The sequence below is a fragment of the Gopherus evgoodei genome, chromosome 6, assembly GCF_007399415.2.
Source record: "Gopherus evgoodei ecotype Sinaloan lineage chromosome 6, rGopEvg1_v1.p, whole genome shotgun sequence".
NCBI lineage: Eukaryota > Metazoa > Chordata > Testudines > Testudinidae > Gopherus > Gopherus evgoodei.
Window position 1 is genome coordinate 136132662 of NC_044327.1, and position 19405 is coordinate 136152066.

Below are 19405 nucleotides of genomic sequence, written 5' to 3' on the forward strand. Positions count from 1 at the left end.
CCAGGGGGTTCTCCCGCCCGGTGCCCAGAGCCCCTGGCCGCACATTGTGCCAGGCACTCTCCAAATGGGCGGGGGAGTCGAGGGGGGGCCGGAGGCCGTGGACCCAGCCCAGCCGGGGGCTGCCAACCCGCTGTCTGTGTTGTGCCAGGCGAGGCAGCGAGCGAGTCCGCGCTCCCTGAGCAAGCTCCGCCGCGTGACCTGAGCTGGCCGCACCTCCAGCCCGACCCCCACCTCGCCCGCAGCCGCTCGGACATGTTCCCGCCCAGGTCCCCGGCCCAGCTGCTGCCCCAGGAGCCCGACGCAGGCGCCCGCCCCAAGGAGCTGCCGCCGCGTCTCAACCCCTTCTCCCAGCGCCAGGACCTGAAGGGCGGGAAAATCAAGCTCTTCGACACGCCCAGCAAGTCGCTCATCTCGCTGACCTTCGCCCTGCCGCCGCCCGCCCCCTACCAGCTGGGCACACCCATCACGCCCGAGCCCGTGGTGGAGGCGCAGTGCGACTTCTCCGCCCCCCTGCTGCTGACACGCAAGTGCCGCTCGCTACCCGCGTCCCCCGAGCCGGCCCGCCGGGGGTGCCTGGCTCTGCGGGGGGAGCCGGCCCGCGCCTGCTGCCGGGAGGAGACCCCAGCGTGTGGGGAGAGCCCCCAGCCTCACAGCCCCTTCCCAACTCGGAGCTGGGGGGCAGCAGGGGAGGTGGCAGGGCGCTCACCCCTTCCCAGCCCCCCCGCAGTGGAGCAGATGGACTGCAGCCCTGACAGCCCCGAGCCAGAGCCGGCGCCCACCCAACCGCTCACCCACAGCACCTTCCTCAGCACGTCGGCGTCGGGTGCCCAGCCCTGGCCGCCGGGGCCCCCCAACGGCCTGCCCCTCACCAACAACAGCGTGGTGGTGAGCGCCCCATCCGGCTGGGGCCACGGCCTGGAGCGCGGCTTCTCGGAGCTCAGCATCCCCTGCACGGGGGCCTTGGAGTGGACGGAGCACTCGAGCGCGCTGCCCCGGCACGCCTCCAGCGCCGGGCTGGAGCAGGACGAGGTGCTGGCCTGCCCTGGCTGCTGCCTGGGCCCCTTCAGCTTCAGCTTCGCCTCCGTCTGCCATCGGCCCACGCCCAGCCCGCCCCGCTACCAGCACCTCACCTGCGAGGCCAAGAGCCTCCTCTGCCAGGACAAACACCCGCCCAAGCCCAGCCTCAAGCTGCCGGAGGCACAGTCCTAGTGCTGGGCAGACGGGACGATGGACACGACCCCCCGCGCGGCTCTGGCTCTCTGCCACGGCCTGCGCTGAGCAGGGCCCGGAGCCCTGAAATCCCAGCACCTTGCCCACGTGCCGGGACCCGGTTCTGCCCTGGTGACATGGCTGCCCCTAGGGCCACTCGCTGTGTTGGTGAGACCATCAGCCATTGCCAAGGCCACGCACAACCTGGGCTCACATCCTGGCTGGCCCAGTGTGACCGGCGGGTGGGGAGGGGGGCTCGTGTAGGGAGCTCCAGGCCGGGCACGGACCCAGCAGCGAGGTGGTGCCAGCTCTGAGCGGGGCTGGCTCCCTGCAGTGGCACCAGGGGCCGGTGAGTCGAGCTGGGCTGACATGCAATAACATGGCTGCCTCGTGCGCACGGCCACATCGGAGCCGGCGCGTCCCCTAGGAGGGGGAGTGGTGCCGGTTCATGCCGCACCGTGGGGACGGGGCTGGGTGGAGGGGCTCTGCACCCCCGAAAGCTCGGGGCTCCGGTGAGCAGCCACTGAGGTGCAGCGCTGATGGACCAGCAGGGCATGGTGCCACCCGGGAGTCTCTGGCAAGGCATGTGGGGGCAGGTAGACCCTCCATCCCGCCCTCCCTGCCCGCGGCTGTGGGGAGAGGAGTGGCACAATCGGGGTCATTCTGGGGCCTGGGGCTCCTCCCTGGTCGCCTGTCCCTGCGTGTCCGCTCCCCGGCCCCCGCAGTCAGAGGTGATGGGAGCACAAGCCGGGGGGGGGGGGGCGTGGTGGGTGCTGGGGGGCAGCAGTGTGCACTCGAGGCTCTCCTCTCTCCATCACACATGGGTAACGGGTGAGCCAGGCGCTAAGCCGGGGTGACAGCGTGACGCCCTCCCCCATGGAACCCACCTGTCCGGGTGGGGGGCAGGATCTGCGCCCTGCTGGGCACGGAGCAGACTGGATGCCAGTCACGGGTGAGTGGGGATAAATACCCCCCCTTCACTTCCTGGTTCAGGCCCTGCTCCCTCCGTGGCAGCTGTGAAGTGGCCAGTGGGGCAGATCTTTGCTATATGGTGGCTGGGGTGTGCCCCCCCCGAGCTGTGTCCCCAAGCTCCCCTGCCCGGGGGCAGCACCCGGGCTCCCCCCATCCAACGTATACAATGCACTGGTGAATGCAAACTCTTGGTTTTTATTCTGATAATAATTGCTAGTAATATATGCAGCTGATTTAAGGTGTTCATCAGCGTCCCCTGTGTGTGTGCCGTGCGGGGAGGCGAGGGGGGAGGCTGAGCTGGCTGGCTGGTCACAGGACAGGGACACAGCCGGGCCTGGGAGCGCAAGTCAGGAGAGCCCACCTCAAAGGAGACCCCTCGGTGGTGTCTGTGCCTCGGTTTCCCCATCTGTGCCCTTAGGACTGCACAGAGCCCTGGGGGTGGGGAGCGTGTCAGCAGCACTGAAGGCTGTTCCAGGCCCCTGGGGCCCCTGGTTGCAGCGTGGGGTGAAGGAGGTGGTGGGGGGCAGGCACTCGGGCAGTGGGGCAGGTAGGAGATGCAAAGGGAGGTGTCGCTGTGGAGGGGGCTGGTCCCTGCTGCCCTCCCGCTGGGCCCAAGGGGATCCACTGGTGGGAGGGATGGAGCCGGTCCTGTGCTGGGAGCACGCTGGAGCCACCCTGCCTCCAGCCTGGCACCAGCATCTCGGGATGGGGCATGAGCACTGCCCCGTCTGCCCCCTGGCCCTGCACTGCCCCCTCCGCTCAGCCCAGCCCCACTGCAGCGCGGCTCCCACACCAGCCTGGCCCCAGGCACATGGCCAGCTCCCACCCCCCTGGGCTCACGGCTCAGTGACCCTCCTTGGTCATAAACTTTCACACGCCAGCGCAAGCCAAACTCCCGGGCCTGCCCTGCCCTCAGCACCGGCCCCCTCCCACGCCCTCTGCTCGCCGCCAACCTCTGGCCGCGCTCGGCCCTGCACTGCCGGGGGGGGGGGGGGGGGGAAGCGTGTTCTGTCTCTGAAGTCTGGGGGCAGGACTGGGGGTGCCATGTTCTGTCTCTGAAAACCGGGGAGTGGGGGGGGCGTGTTGAGTCTCTGACCCCCAGGGGAGTGGGGGGGGGGATGGGCACGGGATGTGCTGTGTCTCTGAAGCCCAGGGGGTGGGGGGTGGGGGCGGGCACGGGATGTGCTGTGTCTCTGAAGCCCAGGGGGTGGGGTGGGGTGGGGAGGTGTTCTGTCTCTGTCTCTGAAGTCTGGGGGCAGGACTGGGGGTGCCATGTTCTGTCTCTGAAAACTGGGGGTTGGGGGGGGGCGTGTTGAGTCTCTGAAGCCGGGGGGGGGGACGGGCACGGGATGTGCTGTGTCTCTGAAGCCCAGGGGGTGGGGTGGGGTGGGGTGGGGAGGTGTTCTGTCTCTGTCTCTGAAGTCTGGGGGCAGGACTGGGGGTGCCATGTTCTGTCTCTGACACCCGGGGGCAGGACCAGGGGTGCCGTGTTGTGCTCACCGAGCCCTGACCCGCTGACCTATCAAACGCCGGGTGCGGAGGGGGGGGGTGGCTCTCATCCCCCCGTGCACAGGAGGCCCTGGGCCCAGGCCGTGGGTGCCCTGTCTCATTGCTCTGCTGCTCCCAGCTGCCAGGCAGCGCCCGATCCCCGCCAGGCCCGGCTGTGGGCAGCAGAAATCGCCCCGCACCAGCGACCGGCCCGCCTGGGAGCCCAACACCGTTAGAAAGGGGCAGGCTGCTTGCCCTGCATGGGGCAACGCCCACAGCCATGGGGCTGCAGGAGGGTCTGGGGGGCTGAGAGCAGTTCCCTGCGCCCTCCCCGGAGCCCGCCCCACTGGGGCATTTAGTGCAGCGGGGCGGGCGGAGCTGCCAGGGAGCCCACGCTCAGCGGGGCCGCTCGCCCCCATGGGACCCAGCCCCACGTGCGGGAAGGGGGCTGGCTGTCTGCTGAGGGCGGGCGGCTCTTTTCCTGGCCATGACGCCCCCAGCCCTGCCCAGCAGGCAAGCTGGCACATGCCGGGGGGGCTGGGCTCCAGGCCGGAGCAGGGGGCAAGGCTGAGTGGGGTGGGGCCGGCCCTCGGGTGCTGCGTCCTCGGCCCTGGGAGCAGGAGCTGAGCCTGGAGCAGCGGGAGCTGTAAGGGAACAAACAGGGTGAGCTGGGCCGGAGGGTCCGTCCCCCGCCCGCGCTGGGCCAGGCCTGAGACCCAGACGGCTGGAATGGCAGCGCCAGCTAGGTCGGGCCTGTGCCCCTCCTACGGCTTGGGGGGCGGGGGCCGACCCTGTGGCTCGCCGCTGCCAGGGGAAGGGGGCGAGGTGGGGCCCCAGCGCCGGCTGATTTGGGGCAGGCCGAGGGCGACGCGAATCTCCCCGACTGGTGCCGTGGAGCCCGCGGGGGAGCCCGGCTGGTGCTTTCGTTCGCACACGTTCGCAGTTGTAGGGAGCCGGGATCTGCGCCAGTGAGGAGGGGGACGGGCGCTCTCATGGGGCCCCCACGGCCCTGTCGCCCCAGCACAACCCACGACACCCACAGCTGATCCGTGTGCCCTGCTCGACCAGCCCCGCCCCGCAACCCCCCCGCCTCTGCCCCCCATGTGCCCTTCCCCCCAGCCCCACCCTGAAACCCCCGCCTCTGCCCCCCATGTGATCTTCCCCCAGCCCCACCCTGAAACCCCCGCCTCTGCCCCTCATGTGATCTTCCCCCAGCCCCACCCTGAAACCCCCGCCTCTGCCCCCCATGTGCCCTTCCCCCCAGCCCCACTCTGAAACCCCCGCCTCTGCCCCACATGTGATCTTCCCCCAGCCCCACCCTGAAACCCCCGCCTCTGCCCCCCATGTGCCCTTCCCCCCAGCCCCACCCTGAAACCCCCGCCTCTGTCCCCCATGTGCCCTTCCCCCCAGCCCCACCCTGAAACCCCCGCCTCTGCCCCCCATGTGATCTTCCCCCAGCCCCACCCTGAAACCCCCGCCTCTGCCCCCCATGTGATCTTCCCCCCAGCCCCACCCTGAAACCCCCGCCTCTGCCCCCCATGTTCCCTTCCCCCCAGCCCCACCCTGAAACCCCCGCCTCTGCCCTCCATGTGCCCTTCCCCCCAGCCCCACCCTGAAGCCCCCCCCCCGCCTGCCATGTGCCCTGCTCCCCCGGCATCGCCTTACAACCCCCCCATCCTTGCCCCCCAACTGCTCTGCTCCCCCAGCACCGCCCTGCAACCCCCCCTGCCCCTGCCCCCATGTGCCCTTCCACCCAGCCCCACCCTGAACCCCCCCACCGCTGTCCGCCAAGTGCCCTGCTCCCCCAGCATCACCCTACAAACCCCCACATACCCCTGCCTCCCATGTGCCCTTCCCCCCAGCCCCACCCTGAACCCCCTCCGCCCCTGCCTGCCATGTGCCCTGCTCCCCCGGCATCGCCCTACAAACCCCCTCACCCTTGTCCCCGACTGCTCTGCTCCCCCAGCACCGCCCTGCAACCCCCCAACACCCCTGCCCCCCATGTGCCCTGCTCCCCCAGCCCCACCCTGCAAACCCACTGCTCCCCCAACCCTGTGTGCCCTGATCCCCCAGCACCTCCCTACAAACCCCCCCACCCCTGCCCCCCACTGCTCTGCTCCCCCAGCACCACCCCGCAACCCTCCTCTGTGTGCCCTGCTCCCCCAGCATCGCCCTACAAACCCCCCAACACCCCTGCCCCCCATGTGCCCTGCTCCCCCAGCCCCACCCTGCAAACCCACTGCTCCCCCAACCCTGTGTGCCCTGATCCCCCAGCACCTCCCTACAAACCCCCCCACCCCTGCCCCCCACTGCTCTGCTCCCCCAGCACCACCCCGCAACCCTCCTCTGTGTGCCCTGCTCCCCCAGCATCGCCCTACAAACCCCCCATGCCCCTGCCCCCCATGTGCCCTGATCTCCCAGCCTCACCCTGCAACCCCCCATGCCCCTACCCCCGTGTGCCCTGCTCCCCCAGCACTGCCCCACAACCCCCCCACACACCTGGCCCCCATGTGCCCTGCTCCCCCAGCCCCATCCTGCATACCCACTGGTCCCCCAACCCTGTGTACTCTGCCCCCCCAGCACCACCCTGCAAACCCCCCCGCCCCTGCCCCGACTGCTCTGCTCCCCAGCCCCACCCTGCAACCCCCCCATGCCCCTGCCCCTCATGTGCCCTGCTCCCCCAGCCCTACCCTGCAAACCCACTGCTCCAACCCGGTGTGCCCTGCCCCACCAGCACTGCCCCACAACCCCTCCCACAACCCTCCTCCCATGTGCCCTTCCCCCCAACACCACCCTGCAAACCCACTGGTCCCCCAACCCCGTGTACCCTGCCCCCCCGCATCACCCTACAAACCTCCCCACCTCTGCCCCTGACTGCTCTGCTCCTCCAGCACCGCCCCACAACCCCCTCCACACCCCTGCCCCCTGTGTACCCTGCTTCCCCAGCCCCACCCTGCAAACCCACTGCTCCCCTGACTCCATGTGCCCTGCCCCCTGGCACTGCCCCACAACCACTCCCACAGCCCTGCCAGGCATGTGCCCTTCCCCCCAGCACTGCCCTGCAACCCCCCCATGCCCCTGTGTGCCCTGCCTCCCAGCACTGCCCTGCAAACCCACCACTCCCCTGACCCCCCAGCACACCCTGCAAACCCCCTGCTCCCGTGCCTGCCATGTGCCCTGCCCCCCAGCACCAATGTGCAACCTGCCCATTCCTGTGTGCCCTGCTCCCCCAGCACCACCCTGCAAACCCACCACTCCCCTGACCCCCCAGCACACCCTGCAAACCCCCTGCTCCCGTGCCTGCCATGTGCCCTGCCCCCCCAGCACCAATGTGCAACCTGCCCATTCCTGTGTGCCCTGCTCCCCCAGCACCACCCTGCAAACCCACCACTCCCCTGACCCCCCCAGCACCACCCTGCAAACCCCCCGTTTCCATGCCCTTGTGTGCCCTGCTGCCCCAGCACCGCCCTGCAAACCTGCACCTCTCCCGGGATGTCCCCACTACGGGGATTGTGTCCTGACTTACAGGAGGGTCCTGTAGGGCTCTCACTGATTATCTCTTCAGGGACTCCAAGGAACCCACGTCCTGTCTGAGCTGGGTTGGCTGGATGCCTTCTCACAGATCCCTGGCTTCTTCTGATAAGAATAGCATCTGTCACTGCTTATGACACCACCTCTTATTGTTCCACACAACTTATAGTTGTCACTCTGATCGCTCCAATCTCTGGAAAAAAAAGGGGCATTACTGAGACGGCACATCCCACACCGCACTGGCTGTCAGCTGTGCCACCCTGGCGTTCCAGCGGGCGCACTAATGCCAGCGCTCCATCGATTTCCAGGCCAGAGCCTCTTCACCCAGTGACACCTGCAGCCAACCCAGGAGCTTCTGCTTCAGCTGGACTGGAGCTTTGCAAAGCAACACCCACTCGGCACTGAAACGCATGGGCTGGAGACTCCCCCGCATGCCTGGGAGAGCTGGTCCATTGCTTAATTCCCCTCCCAGTTTTCTTCCTTTGTTTTTTAAGTGCCTCATTGTGACATTATTGATATAAACTGGGACCATATAGAACATGGTTGCAACCAAGGTCCTGTAGTGGCACCAGATCTTATGTAAAGGGGGTCATATAAGGTGCCTAAGACCAGGTTATGGGTTGCTGGTTATGACTATGCTGTCTGTGTGCATGTGTCACTTTGTAGTTAGTTATGAATATTGGATCTATACTGTCTGTACCTGAAACATATGCTGTGCGTCTGGGTGACACCCCAGACAAGTTGGTGTTAGCTCTACTTAGCGGCCCATTAAGGACCATCAGCTACACAATTGACCCGTTGAGAGGAGGCAGATACGCCTTGTGACTCAGCAGGGTGTGCAGAAACTGGCCCATGTGACTGCAGACTCCATTTTGCTGTAATTTTCCACAGTAAGAACAAAGAAGTGTTCTTACACCTGGAAGAGCCTATATAAGGCTGATGCCTCATCTCCATCTGGTCTTCAATCCTGCTTCCTACCTCTGGGGGGACTTTGCTACAAACTGAAGCTCTGCATAAAGGACTGAATGACCCATCCCAGCTGTTTTCTTTTATTGGGGTCAGGGGAGGCTCTAGGCATTTCGCCGCCCCAACCACGGCAGGCAGGCACGCCTGCGGGAGGGCTGCCTAAGCCGCGGGACCAGCGGACCCTCCACAGGCAAGCCCCCGAAGGCAGCCTGCCTGCCACCCTCGCGACGACTGGCAGAGCGCCCGCCGCAGCTTGCCGCCCCAAGCACGCGCTTGGCGTGCTGGGGCCTGGAGCCACCCCTGATTGGGGTGTTGGTTTTCATACCCATTCATCCCCAGGACAGGTGGCACTGGTGGTGATACTGGGAGACTGGGGTGTCTAAGGAAATTGCTTGTGTGACTTGTGGTTGGCCAGTGGGGTGAAACCGAAGTCCTTTTTGTCTGGCTGGTTTGGTTTGCCTTAGGGTATGGCTACACTTGCACATGGCAGCGCTTTGAAGTGTGAGTGTGGTGGCAGCGCCAGCGCTGGGAGAGAGCTCTCCCAGCTCTGCACGTACTCCACCTCCTCATGGGGATTAACTTGCAGCGCTGGGAGCCGCGCTCCCAGCGCTGGGGCACTGTTTACACTGGCGCTTTACAGCGCTGTATCTTGCAGCGCTCAGGGGGGTGTTTTTTCACACCCCTGAGTGCGAAAGTTGCAGCGCTGTAAAGCACCAGTGTAGCCATGGCCTTAGAGGTGGAAAAACCCCAGCCTAGGGCTGTGACTGCCCTGTTTGAGCAATTGGTCCTGAATTGGCACCTCAGTTAAGCTTTGGGTCAGAACCCCACACTATCCAAATTGGAATTTTGGTTTTGAGGGTTTGATTGGTTAAAGAGCTGCTGCAATGGCTGAGCAAAGAACATATGGGGGACTTGGCAGAAAAGCCCTGGAAAATTTGTGTTCAGAAAATGGGATAAGCTTTAGAAAGAAAGCTGCAAATGACTAACTCAGAAATTTGTTAATGGCTAATGATCAGGGGGCAAGAGCGCAGCCCTTACCTGAGGATGCAGAAAAAAATAGAGGGCAAAAGGCAACAGATAAACTGCAGCTTGAGCATGAATGGAATCTAACAGATCTTCATTTGCTGGAGAAGCCAAAAATAGCTGAATTAGAGAAAGAGGCTGATGAGAGAGAAGATAGAGCTCATAAGGGGCGTCTGGAGCTGCTGGCTGCTGAACAGGAGACTCACAAGATGCAACAGGAGATGGCCAAACTGCAGCTCCAAGTAATGGAAGAGTAGAGAAAGTCATTACCACCTGGTACTCCACATACGCAGCACCACGAGAAAAACTGGGAAAGGATGTGTCCCGTCTACAATGATACTAAGGATATAGAGGAGCTTTTGTCTACCTTTAAATGCCTCTGCCATCTGTACCGGATCTCCGATGATCAGTGAATGCCCGTCCTGCTGACCAGACTGACTGGAAAAGCCAGGGAGGTATTTAATGAATTGAGGGAACAAGAAGCCTTAAATTATGGGCGGTTTAAAGATTCTGTGTTAAGGAGCAGCAAAGAATCCTGTGGCACCTTATAGAGGTGTTAAGGAGGTTCAAGGTTATTTCTGAATCTTACAGAGTTAAATTTAGAGAATTTAAGATGTCTAATGACTGTACTTTTGTAGAATGTGCTCATAAGCTGATGGGTTTTGTTAAGAAGCGGGTGATGGGAGCAAAGGCACATGGGAGTTTTGAAAAACTGCTGGATTTAATAACTTTGGAACAGTTCTTAAACATTGTGCCTGACCACGTGAGAGCAGCTGTGTGTGATAGGGACCCTGAGTCAGTCCTACGGGCTGCAGAGATTGCGGATGCCCATACCCAAAACAGGGCTCGGGAAGGGTGTAAACCCCCAGGGAAAAATAATCACCATTCACCCCAGTTCAAGAGGAGGGAAAGATTTAAAGGTAAACCTGGCCCTGACTCTTCTAAAGGGGGCCTGGAGGGTAGGAGCTTGCATCCCAGGACGGAACAGGTAACGTGCTATCACTGTGGTGTGACTGGCCACATAAGACCCGATTGCCTAACACTGAAGGGCAGCCCAAAGCCAGCAGTAAATGCCAACTCCATTACCCTGAGCACCCAGGCTGAGCCAAGCCACAACAGCACCACCTTGAGTCCAGGGGCAAGCAGAGCAGTGGCTAGTGCCAACCCCCTTGTCTCCAGTGCTCTGGGGGGAGGGGATCAGCTCACCAGCTATGTCAGGACTGAGGCTTGGCAAGGGAGTGAGAGGTTTATTATGGAGGCAAAGGTCAATGGTGTTGAATGCATGGGATGGCGAGACACTGGCTCGGGTGTAACTATAGTCAAGGGACATCTGGTGAAGCCAGAGGACATGTTGCCTGGGGAATATGTGATGATAGTGGCATTATCTGAATACTCTGTGGACCTGCCAATGGCTAGAATCCACCTTGAGTGGGACGGCTTTACAGGGAATGTAAAGGCTGCTGTCTGAGATTTAATTCCGGCTGATGTTTTGGTAGGAAATAACATACTGGGGGTGCCTGGCCAAGTGAATGTGGTGGCCAAGTCACAGAGAGAGTTAGGGTCTGTGGCAGATACCCGGACTGATGGCAGTGAGGGGGACGGCGAACAGACAGAGAGTGTCTCTCAAGATGGATCAGGCGAGGGTTTGTGTGAAATGTCAGAGATGGTTCTGAATTCAGACAAAAGCCAGAGTCAATTCATGGTGGCTCAGCAGAGTGACGTATCTCTAGAGAGAACCAGGAATGATGCTCAGAGTCAGGTCCCAGCCAGTGAAGAGAGAGGCAGGTTCTTCATGCAGGATGGGCTGTTGTATAGGGAGCCGCCCAGGGGAAGGAAGAATTCCCAAGCGGCAGCTCGCAAACAGCTTGTGGTACCTGAGAGTTACCGCAATGAATTGTTGAAGTTGGCTCATGATGGTCCATTTGCAAGACATCTGGGTATAGGCAAAACGTGTGACAGGCTGCAGCAAAATTTCTAGTGGCCCCACCTCTTTGAGATGGTGAGAGATTACTGCAGGAGCTGCGAACTGTGCCAGAAGCGTAAGGGATTAAAGGGGGCCTAGCAAGGTGCCCCTCCAGCCTCTGCCCATTATAGGGGAGGTTTTTGCCAGAGTGGCTGTGGATATTGTGGGGCCATTCCCAAAACCTTCCAGAAATGGGAAGAAATACATCCTGGTGGTGGTAGATTTTTCTACCCGATATCCTGAGGCTGTAGCCTTGGCTAATATTGAGGCAGAGACAGTGGCAGTGGCCTTGTTCTCTATTTTTAGCAGAGTGGGTTTTCCTAAAGAAATATTGTCTGACCGTGGGTCTAACTTCATGTCTGTGGTTTTCATGCAGTTGTGGGAGTTATGTGGGGTGAGGCACCTGAAAGCTGCTCCCTACCACCCCCAGACTAATGGCCTACAGGAAAAGTTCAATGGAACCCTGAAGTTGAGCTTGAAAATGTCTGTAGATAGAGGCCAGAATGACTGTGGTGTTATGCTGCTGTATCTATTGTGCCCCAAGGAGTGTGCCCCAAGAGTCTACTGGGTTTGCTCCCTTTGAATTGCTCTGTGGCAGGCAGGTCCGGGGGTCCCTGGATTTGGGTCGTGACTCATGGGAAGGTAATACTGAGGGGGCAGAGCAGCCGGTGACTGAGTATGTGGCTCAGTTCAAGGAGAGTTTGCAGGAGATGATGAAGTTGGTTGAGCGGAATCTGGAAGAGAGCCAGGATACTCAGAAAGCCTGGTATGACAGAGATGCTCAGGAGAGAGCATTTGAAATAGGGGACAGAGGGTTGGTGCTGGATCCTGTCCGGAAGAACAAGATGAAGGATGTTTGGACTGGACCCGTGGAGGTGGTGGAAAGGTTTAATGAAGTTACCTATGATGTGAGAAGACCCCATGGCTGGGGAAGTGTGCAGACAGTGCATGTGAACAGAATGCAGGCCTACCATGCAAGGGAGGTAAATGTGAACATGATCTGCAGCGCTGAGGAAGAGGCAGAGTCCGTCCCTTTGATTGACATGGTTGCTGAAAGCCAGGAGGAGACGCCTCTCGAGAGCATTGAGATGGGGGAGGGTTTAACCCCCCCTCAAAGGAAGGAGTTGCTGATGTTGTTAAGACACCACAAGCGAACATTCTCCAACAGGCCAGGGCTCACTGATAGGATGACACACTCCATTCAGACAGTGGATTCCCTCCCCCCCCGCCCCCAGCCCCTAGCAGAGCTTACAGGACAAAGGCAGATCCAGGAAGAGGTGGAAAGCATGTTGACAATGGGAGTAATCACCAGATCCATGAGCCCCTGGGCCTTTCCCATTGTAATGGTGCCAAAAACGGATAAGACCATGAGGTTGTGTGTGCATTATAGGAAGCTAAATGCTATAACTCAGCCTCACCTTTACCCCACACTCAGAACAGAGGATCTATTAGACACACTGGGAGGGGCACAGTTTATAAGCACCCTGGATCTGACTAGGGGGTACTGGCACATACCCCTAGATGCTGAGGCACAAGGAAAATCCGCTTTCACAGTGGAATCTGGCCTTTATTAATTCAAAGTGTTGCCCTTGGGATGCAAAATTCTGGAGCTACTTTCATGAGACTTATAAATGAGGTCCTACGGGGATTAGAATCTTTTGCCAGGGCCCATATAGACGACCTGGCCATCTTCAGCAGTTCATGGCGAGATCACCATAACCACATAGGGATTGTGCTGCACCGGCTCAGGGAGGCCAATCTAACTGTTAAGGTTTCTAAATGCAGAATGGGAGCTGCTGAGATGACCTACCTGGGTGACAGGGTGGGCAATGGGCGACTGCGCCCTGAGCCTTTAAAGGTGGAGGCCATTAAGAACTGGCTTACCCCTAGAACTAAGAGGCAGGTCCAATCGTTCATTGCTCTGGTCAACTATTACAGGAGGTTTGTATAGGGATTCAGTGACATTGCTGCTCCCATCACAGACCTGACGAAAAAGGAAAAACCAGACTGGGTGCAATGGACAGAGGCCTGTGAGCAGGGATTTCAGAGCATAAAGAGGCTTTGGCCAAAGAGCCTGTTTTGGCCAACCCACATTTTGAAAAGCCTTTTTCGCTGTGTACCGATGCTTCCAATACTGGGCTGGGGGCAGTGCTAATGCAAGAGGGGCGGGGGGTAAGAGACATCCCGTGGCGTACCTAAGCAAGAAATTGTCCCCCACTGAGCAAAATTACGCTCCCATTGAGAGGGGACGTTATGCCATTGTCTGGGCTGTCAGGCAGCTTAAGCCCTATTTGTGCAACCAAAAATTCACTGTGTTGAGTGATCAGGCCCCTCTGGTCTGGCTGCACAGGGCCAAAGGTACCAACTCCAGGTTGCTGCGCTGGAGTTTAGCCCTTCAAGAGTATGAAATGGATCTAATCCACATAAGGGGGAAGGAGAATATTGTAGCTGATGCATTGTCCCGAATAGGGGATCCTTAGGATGCAGTCAGTGATGTCTGTGTCATCCCTTCCTGCATCAATTTTGCGTTGGGGGTGTGACGTTATTGATATAAACTGGGACCATATAGAACATGGGTTGCAACCAAGGTCCTGTAGCGGCACCAAATCCTAGGTAAAGGGGGTCATATAAGCTGTCTAAGACCATGTTAGGGGTGGCTGGTTAAAATTATGGTGTCTATATGTATGTATCACTTTATATATCAGAGAGTAGTTGTTAATGGCTCCCAATCCTGCTGGAAAGGTATAACAAGTGGGGTTCCGCAGGGGTCTGTTTTGGGATCAGCTCTGTTCAATATCTTCATCAACGACTTAGATGTTGGCGTAGAAAGTACGCTTATTAAGTTTGCAGACGATACCAAACTGGGAGGGATTGCAACTGCTCTGGAGGACAGGGTCAAAATTCAAAATGATCTGGACAAATTGGAGAAATGGTCTGAGGTAAACAGGATGAAGTTCAATAAAGACACATGCAAAGTGCTCCACTTAGGAAGGAACAATCAGTTTCACACATACAGAATGGGAAGAGACTGTCTAGGAAGGAGTATGGCAGAAAGAGATCTAGGGGTCATAGTGGACCAGAAGCTAAATATGAGTCAACAGTGTGATACTGTTGCAAAAAAAGCAAATGTGATTCTGGGATGCATTAACAGGTGTGTTGTAAACAAGACACGAGAAGTCATTCTTCCGCTCTACTGTGCGTTGGTTAGGCCTCAACTGGAGTATTGTGTCCAGTTCTGGATGCCGCATTTCAAGAAAGATGTGGAGAAATTGGAGAGGGTCCAGCGAAGAGCAACAAGAATGATTAAAGGTCTTGAGAACATGACCTATGAAGGAAGGCTGAAAGAATTGGGTTTATTTAGTTTGGAAAAGAGATGACTGAGAGGGGACATGATAGCAGTTTTCAGGTATCTAAAAGGGTGTCATCAGGAGGAGGGAGAAAACTTGTTCACCTTCCCCTCCAATGACAGAACAAGAAGCAATGGGCTTAAACTGCAGCAAGGGAGATTAAGGTTGGACATTAGGAAAAAGTTCCTAACTGTCAGGGTAGTTAAACACTGGAATAGATTGCCTAGGGAGGTTGTGGAATCTCCATCTCCGGAGATATTTAAGAGTAGGTTAGATAAATGTCTATCAGGGATGGTCTAGACAGTATTTGGTCCTGCCATGAGGGCAGGGGACTGGACTCGATCTCTCTAGAGGTCCCTGCCAGTCCTAGAGTCTATGAATCTATATGTATGTATCTCTTTGTAACTGAAGTTATGAATATTGGCTCTATACTGTATTTTAAATTTTAAACTCGCTTCTGGGAAACATCCCAGACAAGTTGGTGTTAGCTCTGCCTAGCCTGCTTGATGGCCCATTAAGGACCATCAGCTACACAATTAAGCCATGGGGAGAAGGCAGATACGCCTTGTAACTCTGCAAAGTATGCAGGGACTTGCCCATGTGACTCCAGACTCCATTTTGCTGTAACTTTCCACAGTAAGAACAAAGAGGTTGTTACACCTGGAAAAGCCTATGAAAGGCTGATGCCTCATCTCCATCTGGTCTTCAATCCTGCTTCTTACCTCTCGAGGGACTTTGCTACCAACTGAAGCTCTGAACAAAGGACTGAATGACCCATCCCAGTGGGGGATGTTCCAGAGACTTGATTTGAACCTGCAGTTTATCCCATCACTGCTACAAGCCTGAACTAAGAACTTTGCCATTACTGTACGGAATTGATTCCATTTAACCAATTCTAGCTCTCATCTCTATCTTTTTCCTTTTATGAATAAACCTTTAGATTTTAGAGTCTAAAGGATTGGCAACAGCGTGATTTGTGGGTAAGATCTGATGTGTATATTGACCTGGGTCTGGGGCTTGATTCTTTGGGATCGAGAGAACCGATTTCTCTTATTGGGATGCTGGTTTTCATAACCATTCATCCCCAGGACAAGTGGGACTGGTGGTGATATTAGGAGACTGGAGTGTCTAAGGAAACCGCTTGTGTGACTTGTGGTTAGCCAGAGGGGTGAGACCGAAGTCCTCTTTGTCTGGCTGGTTTGGTGCCTTAGAGGTGGAAGAACCCCAGCCTGGGGCTGTGACTGCCCTGTTTAAGTGATTTGTCCTGAATTGGCACTCTCAGTTGGGTCCCACCAGAACCGCATTGTCACACCGCCTGCTATCAGAAATCTGCTCTAGATGCAGGTGCATAGCCCACATCCACAAAGACACACAAGTCCCAGGCTTAGGAATCCGGCAATCCAGAAAATCCTCCTCGGCTGCCGCTGAGACCTGCAGGAGACCAAACTCACTCAGCACCAAAACTGTCACTGTAAAGGTTTCCTTGCCCTGGCTGCTGTGGTCACAGCTGAGCTTCTGCCTTGGAATTCTGCCTCCCCACCCCTGGGCATTCACACCTCCCCCTGCCCTGCTGCTGCTCCTGCCAGGCCCCTTCAGCTGCTCCTGCCCCTCTGCCCCCTCACGGGGCTTGGCTCCAGGCTCATCTCCCAGTACACCCTGTTCTTCTCCCAGCTCTGCAGTGACTCAGCTCTGCCACTCCATACTCACCTTCATGGAGTCCAGGGCCAGAAGGGACCAGTGTGATCACCTAGTCTAACCGCTGCACGGCACAGGGCCTAGGTCCAGTCTGACCCCTGCAAGGCACAGGTCCTGGGACCGGTCCGACCCCCCTGCACGGCACAGGGCCTGGGACCGGTCCGACCCCCCTGCACGGCACAGGGCCTGGGACCGGTCCGACCCCCCTGCACGGCACAGGGCCTGGGACCGGTCCGACCCCCCTGCACGGCACAGGCCAGAGAACTTTCCCCAAATAATTCCCAGGGCAGATCTCTTAGAAAAAGATCCCACCTTGGTTTAAACATGGGGACTGTGACAAAGTGGGGCTGTTGTAATGTTTCCTCTGAATACTGGGGGGGAGGGGGGCCCTCAGTTCCTGGCCGACCCTCTGTCCCCTGGCAACTAATGGCCAGGCCCTTCCCCCCTGCAAGGGGATGCTAAAGGTGTGGGAGAACAAAGAGGTCAGGTGGCCTCCTGGCCCGGGAAAGGGGTTGAGCACAGAGGAGGGGATTTCAGTCTGGAGCTGGCTGGGACAAGGATCGAAGTGCAGACGTGGGGGTCTGGCTCACTGCCCCCCAGAATGGGGCTGTGGGGGATGGGGTAGGGGTGGGGACTATGTGAGGGGCGGGGGGGGGCAGGGAGGTGTGTGGGGAGGGGGCTGTGGGGGATGGGGTAGTGGTGGGGGCTATGTAAGGAGGGTGGGAGTGTGGGGGTTGTGGGGGCTATGTGAGGGGCGGGGGGGCAGGGACATGTGTGGGGAGGGGGCTTTGGGGGGTGGGCGCTATGTGAGAGGCAGGGGGCAGGGAGGTGTGTGGGGAGGGGGCTGTGGGGGATGGGGTAGGGGTGGGGACTATGTGAGGGGCGGGGGGGGCAGGGAGGTGTGTGGGGAGGGGGCTGTGGGGGATGGGGGCTATGTGAGGGGCGGGGGGCAGGGAGGTGTGTGGGGAGGGGGCTGTGGGGGATGGGGTATGTGAGGAGCGGGGGGCAGGGAGGTGTGTGGGGAGGGGGCTGTGGGGGATGGGGGTATGTGAGGGGCAGGGAGGTGTGTGGGGAGGGGGCTGTGGGGGATGGGGTATGTGAGGAGCGGGGGGCAGGGAGGTGTGTGGGGAGGGGGCTGTGGGGGGTGGGGGCTATGTGAGAGGCAGGGGGCAGGGAGGTGTGTGGGGAGGGGGCTGTGGGGGATGGGGTAGGGGTGGGGGCTATGTGAGGGGCGGGGGGGCAGGGACGTGTGTGGGGAGGGGGCTGTGGGGGGCCGAGGGGTCCGGTTCTCTGTACCTACAAGCTCTGTTTTAGACCCTGTTCCTGTCATCGAATAAACCTCTGTGTTACTGGCTTGTGTGACAAACCAGGACAAATGGCAACAAAGGAAGGGGTAGTAATTAGTCCCAGGGGGTTAAAAGGCCTCTCCCAAACCACTGAGGAGAGATAACCAGGGGGAAATAAGGTTCAGCTGGAACAGGAGTTACCAGGGAACTAATTAGGTTCAGCTGGCCCCAACTGCTGGAGACCTTTTTAAACCCTCCTGGCATGGAAGCAGGGAGGAGAGAGTGGGAGAAGCAGGGAAGCTGCCAGCAAGTTAGGTGCAGCGAGGCTCTGAACCCTTCCAGCAAGGAAGGCTGTGCTCTGTCCCCAGAAGGGGAGAAAACCAGCACAAGGGACTGACTGAGGGAAGGATCAGCCAGACCCTGTGCGACCTGGAAGGATTTGCTTTGCCCAAGCCTGTGTCTCCAAGGCTAAAAAGGACTGAGCCTGCTAAGCAGAAGCAGGTACTTTGCCACATTGGCTAAGAGTCATGTCTGACTGCAAAGTGGGGGTGCAGGACCCTGTGGCTCCCCCAGGACCCAGCTGGGGTGGACTCGCTGTGGGAAGCACATGGAGGGGCGGAGGATGCTGAATGCTCCAAGGAGAGACCCAGGAGGTGAAGCCGTGTGAGCTTCTTGCCCGGCAGACAGTCTGCTCCGAGGGAGAGGAGGCTCCCCAGAGTCCTGTCTAGTTTGTGGGGAGCAGTTCCAGAGCATCGCCCGGGGACCCCGTGACAGTCAGTGATGGCGAATGCATTGCAGCCCTTGGTAACTTGCTCCAATGGTTAATGACTCCCTGTAACCCGGCACGACTCACCCCCGCGGCGCCTCCTGCTGGTTGCTTTGGGAATTAGCTCAGGTTCCAGCCTGGAGCGCCCTCTGCAGGCCAGTGATCCGCCTTGTTTCCTGCTACAGGCCCCATGTCCCTCCCTGGTCCTCAGTGCCCCTTTTACATGGGGTTCTGCCCCCTGGCAGTAACCCCTTCCTCTTTCTTAGGAGTTTCCCCTCCCTGGGATCCCTCCACCCTCTAGCCCCACTTTGCCCCAGTCTGGGCTACTGCCAGTCATTGTCTAGCCCCACACCCTGGGGCAGACTGCAGTATCAGCCACTCATCATCAGCAAAGGGGTTTGAACCTGCTGCCTTGGCCTACCCCTGGGTCGCACCCTACAACCCCAGTGCCTCCTGGCCTAATTCTAGGCCGCAGCCTGGGGCTTTCCAGGCAGGAGCTCCCCAGCCCCTCTGCCTTTCTCCAGCACTGCCTTACCCTAGGTACCTGCTCTGGTTCTCAGCAGCCAGGCCCTTCTCCCTCTACAGGCAGAGGAAGACTGTCTGCCCTTGGCTTCCCTGGCCTTCTTATTAGGCCCTGTCGCTAAGTTTGGGGCATGGCCCCAGCTGCAGCCACTTCCCTAATCAGCCCAGCCTAAAAGGCTGCTTTCTCCAGCCCCAGCCCTTATCCAGGGCTGTTTTAACCCCTTCCAGGCCGGAGCAGAGATCCACTCTGCTACACTCCCGCTATCAAAAACGGACACCTTATTTCCAGTCTGAATGTGTCTAGTTTCAACTTCCATCCAATGAATCATGTTAGATCTTCTTCTGAAGAGCCCAGTATTAAACACGGGTTCCCTCTGCAGGTGCCCATAGACTGATCAAGTCACCCCGTAACCCTTGTTAAGTTAACTAGACGGAGCTCTTTGCGTCTCTCACTGCGAGGCAGGTTTTTTCAATCGCTTACTCATTCTTGTGGCTTCTCTCTGAACCTTCTCAGTTATCAACGTCCTTCTTGAACTGTGGACAGCAGAACTAGACGCACTGCTCTAGCGACATTGGCTTCCTTCTGGGAGTTCCCCAGTGTTCCAAGAGTTACTGAAAATCAACGGTCGCTGTCCAG

At 58.9% G+C, this 19405-nt stretch overlaps 2 protein-coding genes across 2 annotated transcripts in view; one reads left to right on the forward strand and one right to left on the reverse strand.

Annotated features, from left to right (window-relative positions):
• The window catches only part of TESK1 (testis associated actin remodelling kinase 1), a 34973-nt gene extending 31629 nt beyond the window's left edge, over positions 1–3344 (forward strand). The window contains exon 10 of the mRNA XM_030566880.1: positions 149–3344. Within this exon, the coding sequence (XP_030422740.1) occupies positions 149–1209 (1061 nt within the window). The 3' untranslated portion in view covers positions 1210–3344. The remainder of the gene's footprint in view (positions 1–148) is intronic.
• A 203-nt stretch (positions 3345–3547) lies between these two features.
• The window catches only part of LOC115654061 (B-cell differentiation antigen CD72-like), a 41046-nt gene continuing 25188 nt past the window's right edge, over positions 3548–19405 (reverse strand). The window contains exons 8-9 of the mRNA XM_030567996.1: positions 7196–7393; positions 3548–4313 (exon numbers count right to left, since the gene is read on the reverse strand). Coding sequence (XP_030423856.1) covers positions 7231–7393 — 163 coding nt within the window. The 3' untranslated portion in view covers positions 3548–4313; positions 7196–7230. The remainder of the gene's footprint in view (positions 4314–7195; positions 7394–19405) is intronic.